Source organism: Chiloscyllium plagiosum, unplaced genomic scaffold, assembly GCF_037043375.1.
Source record: "Chiloscyllium plagiosum isolate Xiang-an unplaced genomic scaffold, Cpla_swu_hap1 HiC_scaffold_7, whole genome shotgun sequence".
Lineage (NCBI taxonomy): Eukaryota > Metazoa > Chordata > Chondrichthyes > Orectolobiformes > Hemiscylliidae > Chiloscyllium > Chiloscyllium plagiosum.
This window is the reverse complement of record NW_028270145.1, coordinates 117468133-117486694: the sequence shown is the minus strand read 5'-3', so window position 1 is coordinate 117486694 and position 18562 is coordinate 117468133. Positions and strand designations below refer to the sequence as shown.

At 48.7% G+C, this 18562-nt stretch overlaps 1 protein-coding gene across 1 annotated transcript in view; it reads right to left on the bottom strand.

Moving 5' to 3' along the window:
- tns1b (tensin 1b) overlaps positions 1 to 18562 on the bottom strand; it is an 816333-nt gene that overhangs the window by 417541 nt on the left and 380230 nt on the right. The window contains exon 4 of the mRNA XM_087988578.1: positions 16871 to 16909. Coding sequence (XP_087844704.1) covers positions 16871 to 16909 — 39 coding nt within the window. The remainder of the gene's footprint in view (positions 1 to 16870; positions 16910 to 18562) is intronic.

Sequence of the window (18562 nt, the reverse complement as noted above, 5' to 3'; positions counted from 1 at the left end):
CTGGTCGACACTGACCAACACTGACCCACACTGACGCACACTGATCAACACTGACCCACACTGACTAACACTGGTCGACACTGACCAACACTGATCAACACTTCCAACACTGACCAACATTGACCAACACTGACAAACACTGATCAACACTGATGAACACAGACCAATACTGACCCACATTGGTCAACACTGACCCATACTGACCAACACTGACCCACACTGACCTACACTGACCAACATTGACCAACACAGACCTACACTGGCCAATACTGATCAACACTGACCAGCACTGACCAACACTGACCCACACGGACCCACACTGATCAACAATGACCCACACTGACCGACATTAACCAATAGTGATCAGCACTGACCCACACTGACGAACACTAACGCACACTGATCAACACTGAAGCACATTGACGCACAATGACTGACACTGACCAACACTGACCCACACTGACTCACACTGACCAACACTGACCAACGTTGACCAACTCTGACCCACACTGATCAACGCTAACCAACACTGAGCGACACTGACCGACCCTGACCAATACTTATCAACACTGACCCATGCTGACCAACACTGACCAACAATGACACACTCAGACCAACGTTGACCAACACTGACCAATACTGATCAACACTCACCAACACTGACCACACTGACCAACACTGACCCATATTGACCAACACTGACCAACACTGACCCACACTGACCAACGTTGACCAACACTGACCCATACTGATCAACACTGATAAAAACTGATCAACACTGATGAGCAATGACCAATGCTGACCTACACAGATCAACACTGACCAATGCTGACCAACATTGACTAACACTGACCCACACTGACCAACACTGACCCACACTGACCAACACTGACCCACACAGGCCAACGCTGATCAACACTGACCCACGCTGACCAACACTGACTAACACTGACCAACATTGACCAACAATGACCAGCACTGACCAACACTGACCCACACTGATCAACATTGACCAACACTGACCAACACTGACCCACACTGACACTGACCAACACTGACTCACACTGACCCACACTGACCGACACCGACTGACACTGACAACACTGACCAACACTGACCAACACTGACCAACACTGATAAACACTTATTAACACTGACGAACATTGACCAACACTGACCCACACTGACCAATATTGACCCACACTGATCAACACTGGCCAACACTGACCCACACTGAACAACACTGACCAACATTGACTAACACTGACCAACACTGCCCAACATTGACCAACACTGACCAACACTGAGAAACACTGATCAACACTGACCAACACTGACACACACTGATCAACAGTGACGCAAACTGACCCACACTGACCAACTTTGACTTACACTGATCAACATTGACCAACACTGACCCACACTGATCAACACTGACCCATACTGACCAACACTGACCAACACTGATCAACACTGACCCACACTGACCAATACTGACCCACACTGACCCACACCGACCCACAATGATAAACTGACCCACACTAACCTACTTTGACTTACACTGACCGGCAGTGACCAACACTGAACCACAATGATCAACACTGACCCACACTGATCAACACTGACCCACACTGACTAACACTGGTTGACACTGTCCAACACTGACCCACACTGACCCACACTGATCAACACTGATCCACACCGACTAACACTGGTCGACACTGTCCAACACTGACCCACACTGACCCACACTGACCCACACTGACCAACACTGACCGGCACTGACCGGCACTGAACCACAATGATCAACACTGACCCATACTGACCAACACTGACCAACACTGATCAACACTGACCCACACTGACCAATACTGACCCACACTGACCCACACCGACCCACAATGATAAACTGACCCACACTAACCTACTTTGACTTACACTGACCGGCAGTGACCAACACTGAACCACAATGATCAACACTGACCCACACTGATCAACACTGACCCACACTGACTAACACTGGTTGACACTGTCCAACACTGACCCACACTGACCCACACTGATCAACACTGACCCACACTGACTAACACTGGTTGACACTGACCCACACTGACCCACACTGACCCACACTGATCAACACTAACCCACACTGACTAACACTGGTTGACACTGTCCAACACTGACCCACACTGACTAACACTGGTTGACACTGTCCAACACTGACCCACACTGACCCACACTGATCAACACTAACCCACACTGACTAACACTGGTTGACACTGTCCAACACTGACCCACACTGACCCACACTGACCCACACTGACCCACACTGATCAACACTGACCCACACTGACTAACACTGGTCGACACTGTCCAACACTGACCAACACTGACCCACACTGATCACCACTGACCAACATTGACCAACACTGATCAACACTGACCCACACTGACTAACACTGACCAACATTGACCAACACTGATCAACACTGACCCACACTGACTAACACTGGTTGACACTGTCCACGTGGGCGGCACGGTGGCACAGTGGTCAGCACTGCTGCCTCACAGCGCCAGAGACCCGGGTTCAATTCCCGCCTCAGGCGACTGACTGTGTGGAGTTTGCACGTTCTCCACGTGTCTGCGTGGGTTTCCTCCGGGTGCTCCGGTTTCCTCCCACAGTCCAAAGATGTGCAGGTCAGGTGAATTGGCCATGCTAAATTGCCCGTAGTGTTAGGTAAGGGGTAAATGTAGGGGTATGGGTGGGTTGCGCTTCGGCGGGTCGGTGTGGACTTGTTGGGACGAAGGGCCTGTTTCCACACTGTATGTAATCTAATCTAATCTAAAAAACACTGACCCACACTGACCCACACTGATCAACACTGACTAACACTGGTCGACACTGTCCAACACTGACCCACACTGACCAACATTGACCAACACTGACCGGCACTGAACCACAATGATCAACATTGACCAACACTGACCCACACTGACTAACACTGGTCGACACTGACCAACACTGACCAACACTGGTCGACACTGACCAACACTGGTCGACACTGACCAACACTGACCCACACTGACGCACACTGATCAACACTGACCCACACTGACTAACACTGGTCGACACTGACCAACACTGATCAACACTTCCAACACTGACCAACATTGACCAACACTGACAAACACTGATCAACACTGATGAACACAGACCAATACTGACCCACATTGGTCAACACTGACCCATACTGACCAACACTGACCCACACTGACCTACACTGACCAACATTGACCAACACAGACCTACACTGGCCAATACTGATCAACACTGACCAGCACTGACCAACACTGACCCACACGGACCCACACTGATCAACAATGACCCACACTGACCGACATTAACCAATAGTGATCAGCACTGACCCACACTGACGAACACTAACGCACACTGATCAACACTGAAGCACATTGACGCACAATGACACACACTGACTGACACTGACCAACACTGACCCACACTGACTCACACTGACCAACACTGACCAACGTTGACCAACTCTGACCCACACTGATCAACGCTAACCAACACTGAGCGACACTGACCGACCCTGACCAATACTTATCAACACTGACCCATGCTGACCAACACTGACCAACAATGACACACTCAGACCAACGTTGACCAACACTGACCAATACTGATCAACACTCACCAACACTGACCACACTGACCAACACTGACCCATATTGACCAACACTGACCAACACTGACCCACACTGACCAACGTTGACCAACACTGACCCATACTGATCAACACTGATAAAAACTGATCAACACTGATGAGCAATGACCAATGCTGACCTACACAGATCAACACTGACCAATGCTGACCAACATTGACTAACACTGACCCACACTGACCAACACTGACCCACACTGACCAACACTGACCCACACAGGCCAACGCTGATCAACACTGACCCACGCTGACCAACACTGACTAACACTGACCAACATTGACCAACAATGACCAGCACTGACCAACACTGACCCACACTGATCAACATTGACCAACACTGACCAACACTGACCCACACTGACACTGACCAACACTGACCCACACTGACCCACACTGACCGACACCGACTGACACTGACAACACTGACCAACACTGACCAACACTGATAAACACTTATTAACACTGACGAACATTGACCAACACTGACCCACACTGACCAATATTGACCCACACTGATCAACACTGGCCAACACTGACCCACACTGAACAACACTGACCAACATTGACTAACACTGACCAACACTGCCCAACATTGACCAACACTGACCAACACTGAGAAACACTGATCAACACTGACCAACACTGACACACACTGATCAACAGTGACGCAAACTGACCCACACTGACCAACTTTGACTTACACTGATCAACATTGACCAACACTGACCCACACTGATCAACACTGACCCATACTGACCAACACTGACCAACACTGATCAACACTGACCCACACTGACCAATACTGACCCACACTGACCCACACCGACCCACAATGATAAACTGACCCACACTAACCTACTTTGACTTACACTGACCGGCAGTGACCAACACTGAACCACAATGATCAACACTGACCCACACTGATCAACACTGACCCACACTGACTAACACTGGTTGACACTGTCCAACACTGACCCACACTGACCCACACTGATCAACACTGATCCACACCGACTAACACTGGTCGACACTGTCCAACACTGACCCACACTGACCCACACTGACCCACACTGACCAACACTGACCGGCACTGACCGGCACTGAACCACAATGATCAACATTGACCAACACTGACCCAACACTGACCAACACTGACTCACACTGATCAACGCTGACCCACACTGACCCACGCTGATCAACACTGACCCACACTGACCAACACTGACCAACACTGATCAACACTGACCAACACTGACCAACACTGACCAACATTGACCAACACTGACAAACACTGATCAACACTGACGAACACTGACCAATACTGACCCACATTGGTCAACACTGACCCATACTGACCAACACTGACCCACACTGACCTACACTGACCAACATTGACCAACACAGACCTACACTGGCCAATACTGATCAACACTGACCCACACTGACCAGCACTGACCAACACTGACCCACACGGACCCACACTGATCAACAATGACCCACACTGACCGACATTAACCAATAGTGATCAGCACTGACCCACACTGACCAACACTGACCAACACTAACGCACACTGATCAACACTGAAGCACAATGACACACACTGACACACACTGACTAACACTGACTGACACTGACCAATACTGACCCACACTGACTCACACTGACCAACACTGACCAACGTTGACCAACTCTGACTCACACTGAACCACACTGATCAACACTAACCAACACTGAGCGACACTGACCGACCCTGACCAATACTTATCAACACTGACCCATGCTGACCAACACTGACCAACATTGACCCACACTGACCAACACTGACCAACAATGACACACTCAGACTAACGTTGACCAACACTGACCAATACTGATCAACACTGACCAACACTGACCAGCACTGACTCATATTGACCAACACTGACCAACACTGACCCACACTGACCAACACTGACCCATACTGACCCACACTGACCAACGTTGACCAACACTGACCCACACTAATCAACACTGATAAAAACTGATCAACACTGATGAGCAATGACCAATGCTGACCTACACAGATCAACACTGACCCACACTGATCAACATTGACTAACACTGACCCACACTGACCAACACTGACCCACAATGATCAACATTGACTAACACTGACCCACACTGACCAACACTGACTAACACTGACCAACACTGACCCACACAGGCCAACGATGATCAACACTGACCCACGCTGACCAACACTGACTAACACTGACCAACACTGACCCATACTGACCGACACCGACTGACACTGACAACACTGACAACACTGACCAACACTGATAAACACTTATCAACACTGACGAACATTGACCAACACTGACCCACACTGACCAATATTGACCCACACTGATCAACACTGGCCAACACTGACCCACACTGAACAACACTGACCAACATTGACCAACACTGACCAACACTGACCAACACTGACCAACATTGACCAACACTGACCAACACTGAGAAACACTGAGAAAAACTGACCAACACTGACACACACTGATCAACAGTGACCCACACTGACCAACTTTGACTTACACTGATCAACATTGACCAACACTGACCCACACTGATCAACACTGACCCATACTGACCAACACTGACCCACACTGATCAACATTGACCAACACTGACCCACACTGACACTGATCAATACTGACCCACACTGACCAATACTGACCCACACTGACCCATACTGACCCACATTGATAAACTGACCTACACTGACCAACTTTGACTTACACTGACCGGCACTGACCAACACTGAACCACAATGATCAACACTGACCCACACTGATCAACACTGACCCACACTGACCAACACTGGTCGACACTGTCCAACACTGACCCACACTGACCAACACTGATCAACACTGACCAACACTGACCAACACTGACCAACATTGACCAACACTGACAAACACTGATCAACACTGATGAACACTGACCAATACTGACCCACATTGGTCAACACTGACCCATACTGACCAACACTGACCTACACTGACCAACATTGACCAACACAGACCTACACTGGCCAATACTGATCAACACTGACCCACACTGACCAGCACTGACCAACACTGACCCACACTGATCAACAATGACCCACACTGACCGACATTAACCAATAGTGATCAGCACTGACCCACACTGACCAACACTAACGCACATTGATCAACACTAAAGCACATTGACACACACTGACACACACTGACTAACACTGACTGACACTGACCAACACTGACCAACGTTGACCAACTCTGACCCACACTGATCTACACTAACCAACACTGAGCGACACTGACCGACCCTGACCAATACTTATCAACACTGACCCATGCTGACCAACACTGACCAACACTGACCCACACTGACCAACACTGACCAACAATGACACACTCAGACCAACGTTGACCAACACTGACCAATACTGATCAACACTGACCCACACTGACCCACACTGACCAACACTGACCCATATTGACCAACATTGACCAACACTGACCCACACTGATCAACACTGATGAGCAATGACCAATGCTGACCTACACAGATCAACACTGACCTACACTGATCAACATTGACTAACACTGACCCACACTGACCAACACTGACCCACAATGATCAACATTGACCAACACTGACCCACACTGACCAACACTGATCAACATTGACTAACACTGACCCACACTGACCAACACTGACCCACAATGATAAACATTGACCAACACTGACCCAAACTGACAAACACTGACCCACACTGACCAACACTGACCCACACTGACCCACACTGACCAACGTTGACCAACACTGACCCACACTGATCAACACTGATAAAAACTGACCCACACTGACCCACAATGATCAACATTGACCAACACTGACCCACACTGACCAACACTGACCAACACTGACCCACACTGACCAACACTGACCAACACTGATCAACATTGACTAACACTGACCCACACTGACCAACACTGACCCACAATGATCAACATTGACCAACACTGACCCACACTGATCAACACTGTCCAACCTTAACGTGAACTGCCCACACTGACCCACACTGACCAACACTGACCAACACTGACCCACACTGATCAACACTGTCCAACCTTAATGCGAACTGCCCGCACTGACCCACACTGACCAACACTGACCCACATTGACCCACATTGACTCACACTGATCAACACTGACCAACCCTGACGTGAACTGCCCACACTGACCAACACTGACCCACACTGACCAATACTGACCAACACTGAACCACACTGACCCACACTGACCAACACTGACCCACACTGACCAACACTGATAATAACTGATCAACATTGATGAACACTGACCAATACTGACCCACACTGGTCAACACTGACCCACACTGACCCACACTGACCCACACTAAACAACACTGACCAACACTGACCCACACCAACCCACACTGACCAACACTGACCCACACTGACCCACACCGACCCACACTGACCCACACTGACCCACACTGACTAACACATCCCTGAAGAAGGGCTCATTCCCGAAACATTGATTCTCCTGCTCCTTGGATGCTGCCTGACCTGCTGTGCTTTTCCAGCAATACATTTTCAGCACTGACTAAAACTCACCAACATTGACTAACACTGACCGGCACTGACCAACACTGACCCTCACTGATCAACATTGACCAACACTGACCCACACTGACACTGACCCATACTGACCAACACTGACCCATACTGACACTGACCCACACTGACCCACACTGACCAATACTGATCAACACTGACCAACACTGACAACACTGACCTACACTGTCCAACACTGACCCACACTGCTCAACATTGACCCACACTGACCCACACAGACCCACACTGATCAACACTGACCAATACTGACCCACACCGACCAACACTGACGAACACTGAACCACACTGACCCACGTTAACCAACACTGACCCACACTGACCAACACTGACCCACACTGATCACCAATGACCCACACTGAACCACAGTGACCCACACTGGCCCACACTGACCCACACTGATCAACACTGACCCACACTGACCCACACTGACCAACACTGACCCACACTGATCAACACTGACCCACACTGACCCACACTGACCAACACTGATCAACGCTGACCAAAACTGAACAACAATGACAAATACTGATCAATACTGACCAAACTGAGCACCACTAACCAACACTGACCCACACCGACCCACAATGACCCACACTGACCAACAATGATCAACATTGACCAACACTGATCAATGCTGACATACACTGACAAACAGTGACCCACACTGACCCACACTGACCAACACTGACCAACACTGACCCACACGGACCAACACTGACCCAGACTGACCAACACTGACTAACACTGACCAACACTAACCCACAATGACCCACTCTGATCAACATTGACCAACACTGATTAATGCTGACCAAAACTGACCAACACTGACCCACACTGACCCACACTGACACACACTGATCAACATAGACCAACACTGATCAATGCTGACCAACACTGATCAACACTGACCCACACCGACCCACACTGACCAACACTGACCCAAACTGACCAACACTGACCCACACTGTCCAACACTGACCCACACTGACCAACACTGATCAACATTGACTAACACTGATCAACACTGACCCACACCGACCCACACTGACCCACACTGACCAATACTGACCCATACTGACCAACACTGACCCACAATGACCAACACTGATCAACATTGACTAACACTGATCAACACTGACCCACACCGACCCACACTGACCCACACTGACCAACACTGTCACTCACTGATCAACACTGACCAACACTGACCCACACTGACCGACACTGACCAACACTGACCCATACTGACCAACACTGACTAACACTGACCCACACTGACCAACACTGACTAACACTGACCAACACTGACCAACACTGACCCACACTGACCAACACTGACCAATATTGACCAACACTGACCCAAACTGACCAACACTGACCAACCCTGACTAACACTGACCAACACTGACCCAAAATGACCAACACTGACCAATATTGACCAACACTGACCCACACTGACCAACACTGACCAACCCTGACTAACACTGACCAACACTGACCCATACTGACCAACACTGACTAACACTGACCAACACTGACCCACACTGACCAACACTGATCAACATTGACCAACACTGATTAATGCTGACCAAAACTGACCAACACTGACCCACACTGACCCACACTGACACACACTGATCAACATAGACCAAACTGATCAATGCTGACCAACCCTGATCAATACTGACCCACACCGACCCACACTGACCCAAACTGACCAACACTGACCCACACTGTCCAACACTGACCCACAATGACCAACACTGATCAACATTGACTAACACTGATCAACACTGACCCACACCCGACCCACACTGACCCACACTGACCAATACTGACCCATACTGACCAACACTGACCCACAATGACCAACACTGATCAATATTGACTAACACTGATCAACACTGACCCACACCGACCCACACTGACCCACACTGACCAACACTGACCCATTCTGAACAACCCTGACCAACATTGACCCACACTGACCAACACTGACACTCACTGATCAACACTGACCAACACTGACCCACACTGACCAACACTGACTAACACTGACCAACACTGACCCACACTGACCAACACTGACAAATATTGACCAACACTGACCCAAACTGACCAACACTAACCAACCCTGACTAACACTGACCAACACTGACCCAAAATGACCAATTCTGACCAATATTGACCAACACTGACCCACACTGACCAACACTGACCAACCCTGACTAACACTGACCAACACTGACCCAAAATGACCAATTCTGACCAATATTGACCAACACTGACCCACACTGACCAACACTGACCAACCCTGACCAACACTGACCAACCCTGACTAACACTGACCAACACTGACCCAAAATGACCAACACTGACCAACACTGACCCACACTGACCAACATTGATCAACACTGACCCACACGGACCCACACTGATCAACAATGATCCACACTGACCGACATTAACCAATAGGGATCAGCACTGTCCTATACTGACCCACACTGACTAACACTGACCAACACTGACCCAAAATGACCAACACTGATCAACATTGACCAACACTGATCAATGCTGACCAACACTGACCCATACTGACCAACATTGATCAACATTGACCCATTCTGAACAACACTGACCAACACTGACTAACACTGACCAACACTGACCCAAAATGACCAACACTGATCAACAATGACCAACACTGACCCATACTGACCAACACTGATCAATGCTGACACACACTGACAAACAGTGACCCACACTGACCCACACTGACCAACACTGACCAACACTGACCCACACTGACCCACACTGACCAACACTGACCCATACTGACCAACACTGACTAACACTGACCAACACTAACCCACAATGACCCACTCTGATCAACATTGACCAACACTGATTAATGCTGACCGAAACTGACCAACACTGACACACACTGTCCAACACTGACCCATACTGACCAACACTGACTAACACTTACCAACACTGACCCACAGTGACCCACACTGACCAATACTGACCAACACTGATCAACACTGACCCACACCGACCCACACTGACGCACACTGACCAACACTGACCAACACTGACCCACACTGACCAACACTGTCACTCACTGATCAACACTGACCAACACTGACCCACACTGACCGACACTGACCAACACTGACCCATACTGACCAACACTGACCAATATTGACCAACACTGACCCAAACTGACCAACACTGACCAACACTGACTAACACTGACCAACACTGACCCACACTGACAAACACTGACCAATATTGACCAACACTGACCCAAACTGACCAACACTGACCAACCCTGACTAACACTGACCAACACTGACCCAAAATGACCAACATTGACCAACACAGACATACACTGGCCAATACTTATCAACACTGACCCACACTGACCAGCACTGACCAACACTGACCCACACGGACCCACACTGATCAACAATGACCCACACTGACCGACATTAACCAATAGGGATCAGCACTGTCCCATACTGACCAACACTGACTAACACTGACCAACACTGACCCAAATTGACCAACACTGATCAACATTGACCAACACTGATCACTGCTGACCAACACTGACCCATACTGACCAACATTGATCAACATTGACCCATTCTGAACGACACTGACCAACACTGATGCACACTGACACACGCTGATCAACACTGACCCACACTGACCAACACTGACCCACACTGACCAACACTGACCAGCACTGACCCACACTGACCCACACTGACCAATACTGACCAAAACTGACCCACACTGACCAGCACTGACCCACACTGACCCACACTGACCCACACTGACCAATACTGACCCATACTGACCAACACTGACTAACACTAACCAACACTGACCCACAATGACCAACACGGATCAACATTGACCAACTCTGATAAACACTGACCAACACTGACCCACACTGGCCCACACTGACCAACTCTGATCAACACTGGAAATGTGTTGCTGGAAAAGCGCAGCAGGTCAGGCAACATCCAGGGAACAGGAGAATCGATGTTTCGGGCATAAGCCCTTTTTCAGGAATGAAAGGGCTTGTGCCCGAAACGTCGATTCTCCTGTTCCCTGGATGCTGCCTGACCTGCTGCGCTTTTCCAGCAACACATTTTCAGCTCTGATCTCCAGCATCTGCAGACCTCACTTTCTCCTCTGATCAACACTGACCAACACTGACCAACACTGACCCACACTGATCAACACTGACCCACACTGTCCAACACTGTCCAACACTGACCAACACTGACCCACACTGATCAACACTGACCCACACTGATCAACATTGACCCACACTGACCAACACTGACCCACACTGGTCAACATTGACTCACCCTGACCCACACTGGTCAACACTGACTCACACTGGTCAACAGTTACTCACATTGACCCACACTGATCAATGCTGACCAACACTGACCAACACTGACCTACACTGACCCACACTGACACACGATGATCAACACTGACCCACACTGGCCCACACTGACCCACACTGACCAACTCTGATCAACACTGACCAACACTGACCCATACTGACCCAGACTGATCAACAATGACCCACAATGTCCAACACTGACCAACACTGACCCACACTGACTAACATTGACTAACACTGACCAACATTGACCAACACTGACCAACACTGACCAACATTGTCTAACACTAACCCACACTGATCAACATTGACCAAGACTGACCCACACTGACCCACACTGACCAACACTGACCAACACTGACCCACACTGACCAACACTGACCAACCCTAATGCGAACTGCCTACACTGACCCACACTGACCAACACTGACCCACACTAACCAATACTGACCAACACTGAACCACACTGACCAACACTGACCAACACTGACCCACACTGACCAACACTGACCCACACTGATCAAAACTGTCCAACCCTGATGCGAACTGCCCACACTGACCCACACTGACCAACACTGACCCACACTGACCAATACTGACCAACACTGACCCACATTGACCCACACTGATCATCACTGACCAACCCTAATGCGAACTGCCTACACTGACCCACACTGACCAACACTGACCCACACTGACCAATACTGACCAACACTGAACCACACTGACCAACACTGACCAACACTGACCCACATTGACCCACACTGACCAACACTGACCCACACTGACCAATACTGACCAACACTGAACCACACTGACCCACACTGACCAACACTGACCAACACTGACCCATACTGATCAACACTGACCCATACTGATCAACACTGACCCACACTGACCAACACTGACCAACACTGACCCACATTGACCCACACTGACCAACACTGACCCACACTGACCAATACTAACCAACACTGAACCACACTGACCCACACTGACCAACACTGACCCATACTGATCAACACTGACCCACACTGACCAACACTGACCCATACTGATCAACACTGACCCACACTGACCAACACTGATAATCACTGATCAACATTGATGAACACTGACCAATACTGACCCACACTGGTCAACACTGACCCACACTAAACAACACTGACCAACACTGACCCACACCAACCCACACTGACCAACACTGACCCATACCAACCCACACCGACCCACACTGACCCACACTGACCCACACTGACTAACACATCCCTGAAGAAGGGCTCATTCCCGAAACATTGATTCTCCTGCTCCTTGGATGCTGCCTGACCTGCTGTGCTTTTCCAGCAATACATTTTCAGCACTGACTAACACTGACCAACATTGACTAACACTGACCGGCACTGACCAACACTGACCCTCACTGATCAACATTGACCAACACTGACCCACACTGACCAACATTGACCAACACTGACCCACACTGACACTGACCCACACTGGTCAACACTGACCCACACTGATCAACACTGACAACACTGACCCACACTGACCCACACTGACCAACATTGACCAACACTGACCCACACTGATCAACATTGACCAACACTGACCCACACTGACACTGACCCACACTGACCCACACTGACCAATACTGATCAACACTGACCAACACTGACCTACACTGACCTACACTGACCTACACTGTCCAACACTGACCCACATTGCTCAACATTGACCCACACTGACCCACACAGACCAACGCTGACCAACGTTGATCAACGCTGACCTAAACTGACCAACACTGACCCACACTGACCAACACTGACCAACACTGACTCACACTGACCAACACTGACCCACACTGACCAACACTGACCCACACAGGCCAACGCTGATCAACACTGGGTATAAACAATGACTGCAGATGCTGGAAACCAGATTCTGGATTAGTGGTGCTGGAAGAGCACAGCAGTTCAGGCAGCATACGAGGAGGTTTGGATCCAAAGATCCTTGGATGCAGCTTATCAACACTGACCAATACTGACCCACACTGACCAACACTGACCAACACTGACCCATACTGATCAACACTGACCCACACTGATCAATACTGACCCACACTGACCCACACTGACCAATACTGACTCACACTGATCAACACTGGCCAACACTGACCCACGTTAACCAACACTGACCCACACTGACCAATACTGACCTACACTGGCCGACACTGACCAACACTGACCCACACTGATCACCAATGACCCACACTGAACCACAGTAACCCACACTGACCAATACTGACCAACACTGATCAACACTGACCAACACTGATCAACACTGACCCACACTGACCAATACTGACCCACACTGACCAACACTGATCAATACTGATCAACACTGACCCACACTGACCAACACTGATCAACACTGACCAACACTGATCAACACTGACCCACACTGACCAATACTGACCCACACTGACCAACACTGACCCACACTGACCCACACTGACCAACACTGACCAACACTGATCAATACTGATCAACACTGACCCACACTGACCAACACTGATCAACACTGACCAACACTGATCAACACTGACCCACACTGACAAACACTGTCCCACACTGACTCACACTGACCAATACTGACCAATACTGACCAACACTGATCAACACTGACCAACACTGATCAACACTGACCCACACTGACCAACACTGTCCAACACTGACCAATACTTACCCACACTGACCCACACTGATCAATACTGATCAACACTGACCCACACTGACCAACACTGATCAATACTGACCCACACTGACCCACACTGTCCCACACTGACCCACACTGACCAATACTGACCAACACTGATCAACACTGACCCACACTGACCAACACTGATCAACACTGATCAACACTGACCCACACTGACCAGTACTGACCAACACTGTCTCATACTGACCCACACTGACCAATACTGACCCACACTGACCAACACTGACCAACACTGATCAACACTAACCAATACTGATCAACGCTGACCAATACTGACCCACACTGACCAATACTGACGAACACTGACCCACACTGATCAACTCTGTCCCACACTGACCAACACTGACCCACACGGACCCACACTGACCCACACTGACCAATACTGACCAACACTGATCAACACTGACCAACACTGACCAACACTGATCAACACTGACCAATACTGATCAATGCTGACCAATACTGACCCACACTAACCAATACTGACGAACACTGACCCACACGGATCAACACTGACCAACACTGACCAACACTGACCAATACTGATCAACACTGACCAACAATGACCAATACTGATCAACGCTGACCAACACTGACCCACACTGACCAATACTGACGAACACTGACCCACACTGATCAACACTGACCCACACTGACCAACACTGACCAACACTGACCAACACTGACCAATGCTGATCAATGCTGACCAATACTGACCCACACTGACCAATACTGACGAACACTGACCCACACTGACCAACACTGACCAACACTGACCAATACTGACCCACACTGATCCACACTGACCAACAATGACCAATACTGACCCACACTGACCAACAATGACCAATACTGATCAACATTGACCAACACTGACCAATACTGACCCACATTGAACAACACTGACCTATATCGATCAATGCTGACCAAAACTGACCAACAGTAATAGACACTAATTAATACTGACCAACACTGACCAATACTGACCCACATTGAACACTGACCTATATCGATCAATGCTGACCAAAACTGACCAACAGTAATAGACACTAATTAATACTGACCAACACTGACCAATACTGACCCACATTGAACAACACTGACCTATATCGATCAATGCTGACCAAAACTGACCAACAGTAATAGACACTAATTAATACTGACCAACACTGACCAATACTGATTAACATTGACCGATGTTGACCCAATGACAGTGAGTACTCACCAGCTCATAGTTCACCGGAGGGACACACAAGGTAGTGACCTGCAAGAAAAGAAAGACTTAACGTAAGATGGATAATGTACAGCAGTCTCATGCTCACTGTGAATGTTTCTTCATAACCAATACTTTGCTGGTCAATAGTTCTTTGGCCATTCATTTATTAAGCCCACAAAACTCCCTGGTGTTCTTGGGGAGTTGAACCTGACGTTGATCACAATTTCTTGAATCGATATGATCCCAATTGTAGCAGACAGACTAAACCCCAGAGTAAGACCTGGCTTGATAGCTCACCGGGTTTCACTTTATCGTTAGTTTACCATGAACATCATCAGAAGAGGCTGTCAATGTCCTTTTAACAAAACAATATAAAAGTTTGTTAGGCAAAAGAAACACCATCTGTGTTACTTATTACAGGACAACATACAAAAGTCTTATTACAAAGATCAGTAATAATGATCTCACCCTTTTACCCTCAACCTTACAGATACTCAAGCCTCAGAGAAGGGAAATCCTGAATCAACACTCGGGCTGCTCGTTCAGTTTTAGTTGGGTTCTGGAGCTTTTCCCTTACTGATGTCTAAGCAGTTTCAGACATATGGGTTTACCATAGACTCAGCTCCAGCAGTTTGCAGCCCAGTCTCCCCACTCTCTAAGCTCCTGTTTGCACTGTGCAGTATCCACACACTGACTGATTGACCTTCAAGCTGCTTTCTCTTCTATGACTCAGGTCTTCCCCCCCGTTCTCACTGCTTTTAGATGGTGCTATATTAACAGCACTGCTGTTGTTACAGCCATTTCTGCTGTGAACAAAATCTGCACACTGCCTGGCCTTTTGAATGATTCAATCTTTCTGTGATATTGTTTTTCCACCTTTTTCCTCATGCACTGAACTGTTCACCTCGAGGGATCAATCAAATCATTACTATACATGTAAATAAGCACATTTCCTGACACCACAGTCCAACTTGGAGACAGTGAGGACTGCAGGTGCTGAAAGCTCAGAGTCAATGAAGTGTGGAGCTGGAGAAAGCACAGCAGGTCAAGCAGCACCAGTGGGACAGGAGAGTCAATGATTCAGGCAGGACCGATGAAGGGTCTCCGGCTCCTCTGATGCTGCTTGATCTGCTGTGCTTTCTCCAGCTCCACACTTTATCCACCGCAGTCCAACTCACAGAACTCAAAAACAAAACTAAATAAAACATCTTCACCCTCCCACACCCCACCACCCCCCTCCCCCTACCACCCAGGTAAGCTATTCAGGACTGAGACGAGGAAGGATTTCTTCACTCAGAGGGCTGTGAACCTAGAGAATTCTCTCCCACAGGAATCTGTTGGGGCCAATTAGATACATTCAAGAGGGAACTAGAAATGGCCCTAAATGGATAAAGGGGTATGGGGAGAGGGTGGGAATGGGATACCGAGATTGCATGATCAGTCATGATCATATTGAATGGAGGCGCAGGCTGGAAGGGCCAAATGGCCTACTCCTGCACCTGTATTTCCAAGTTTTTATGTTAACACACACCGCACCGAGAAATAGAAATTAAATATAAAGTGAGACGTCACTCCTCCACTACAGAGCCCTAGCTATCCAGCAATGACAATACAAGGTGCTGAATGTAAACAGGTTCATATGGCTGCCATTTGCAAAAATGGCTAATTCAATAGCTCCTTTGATGGATGTAAAACAATCCT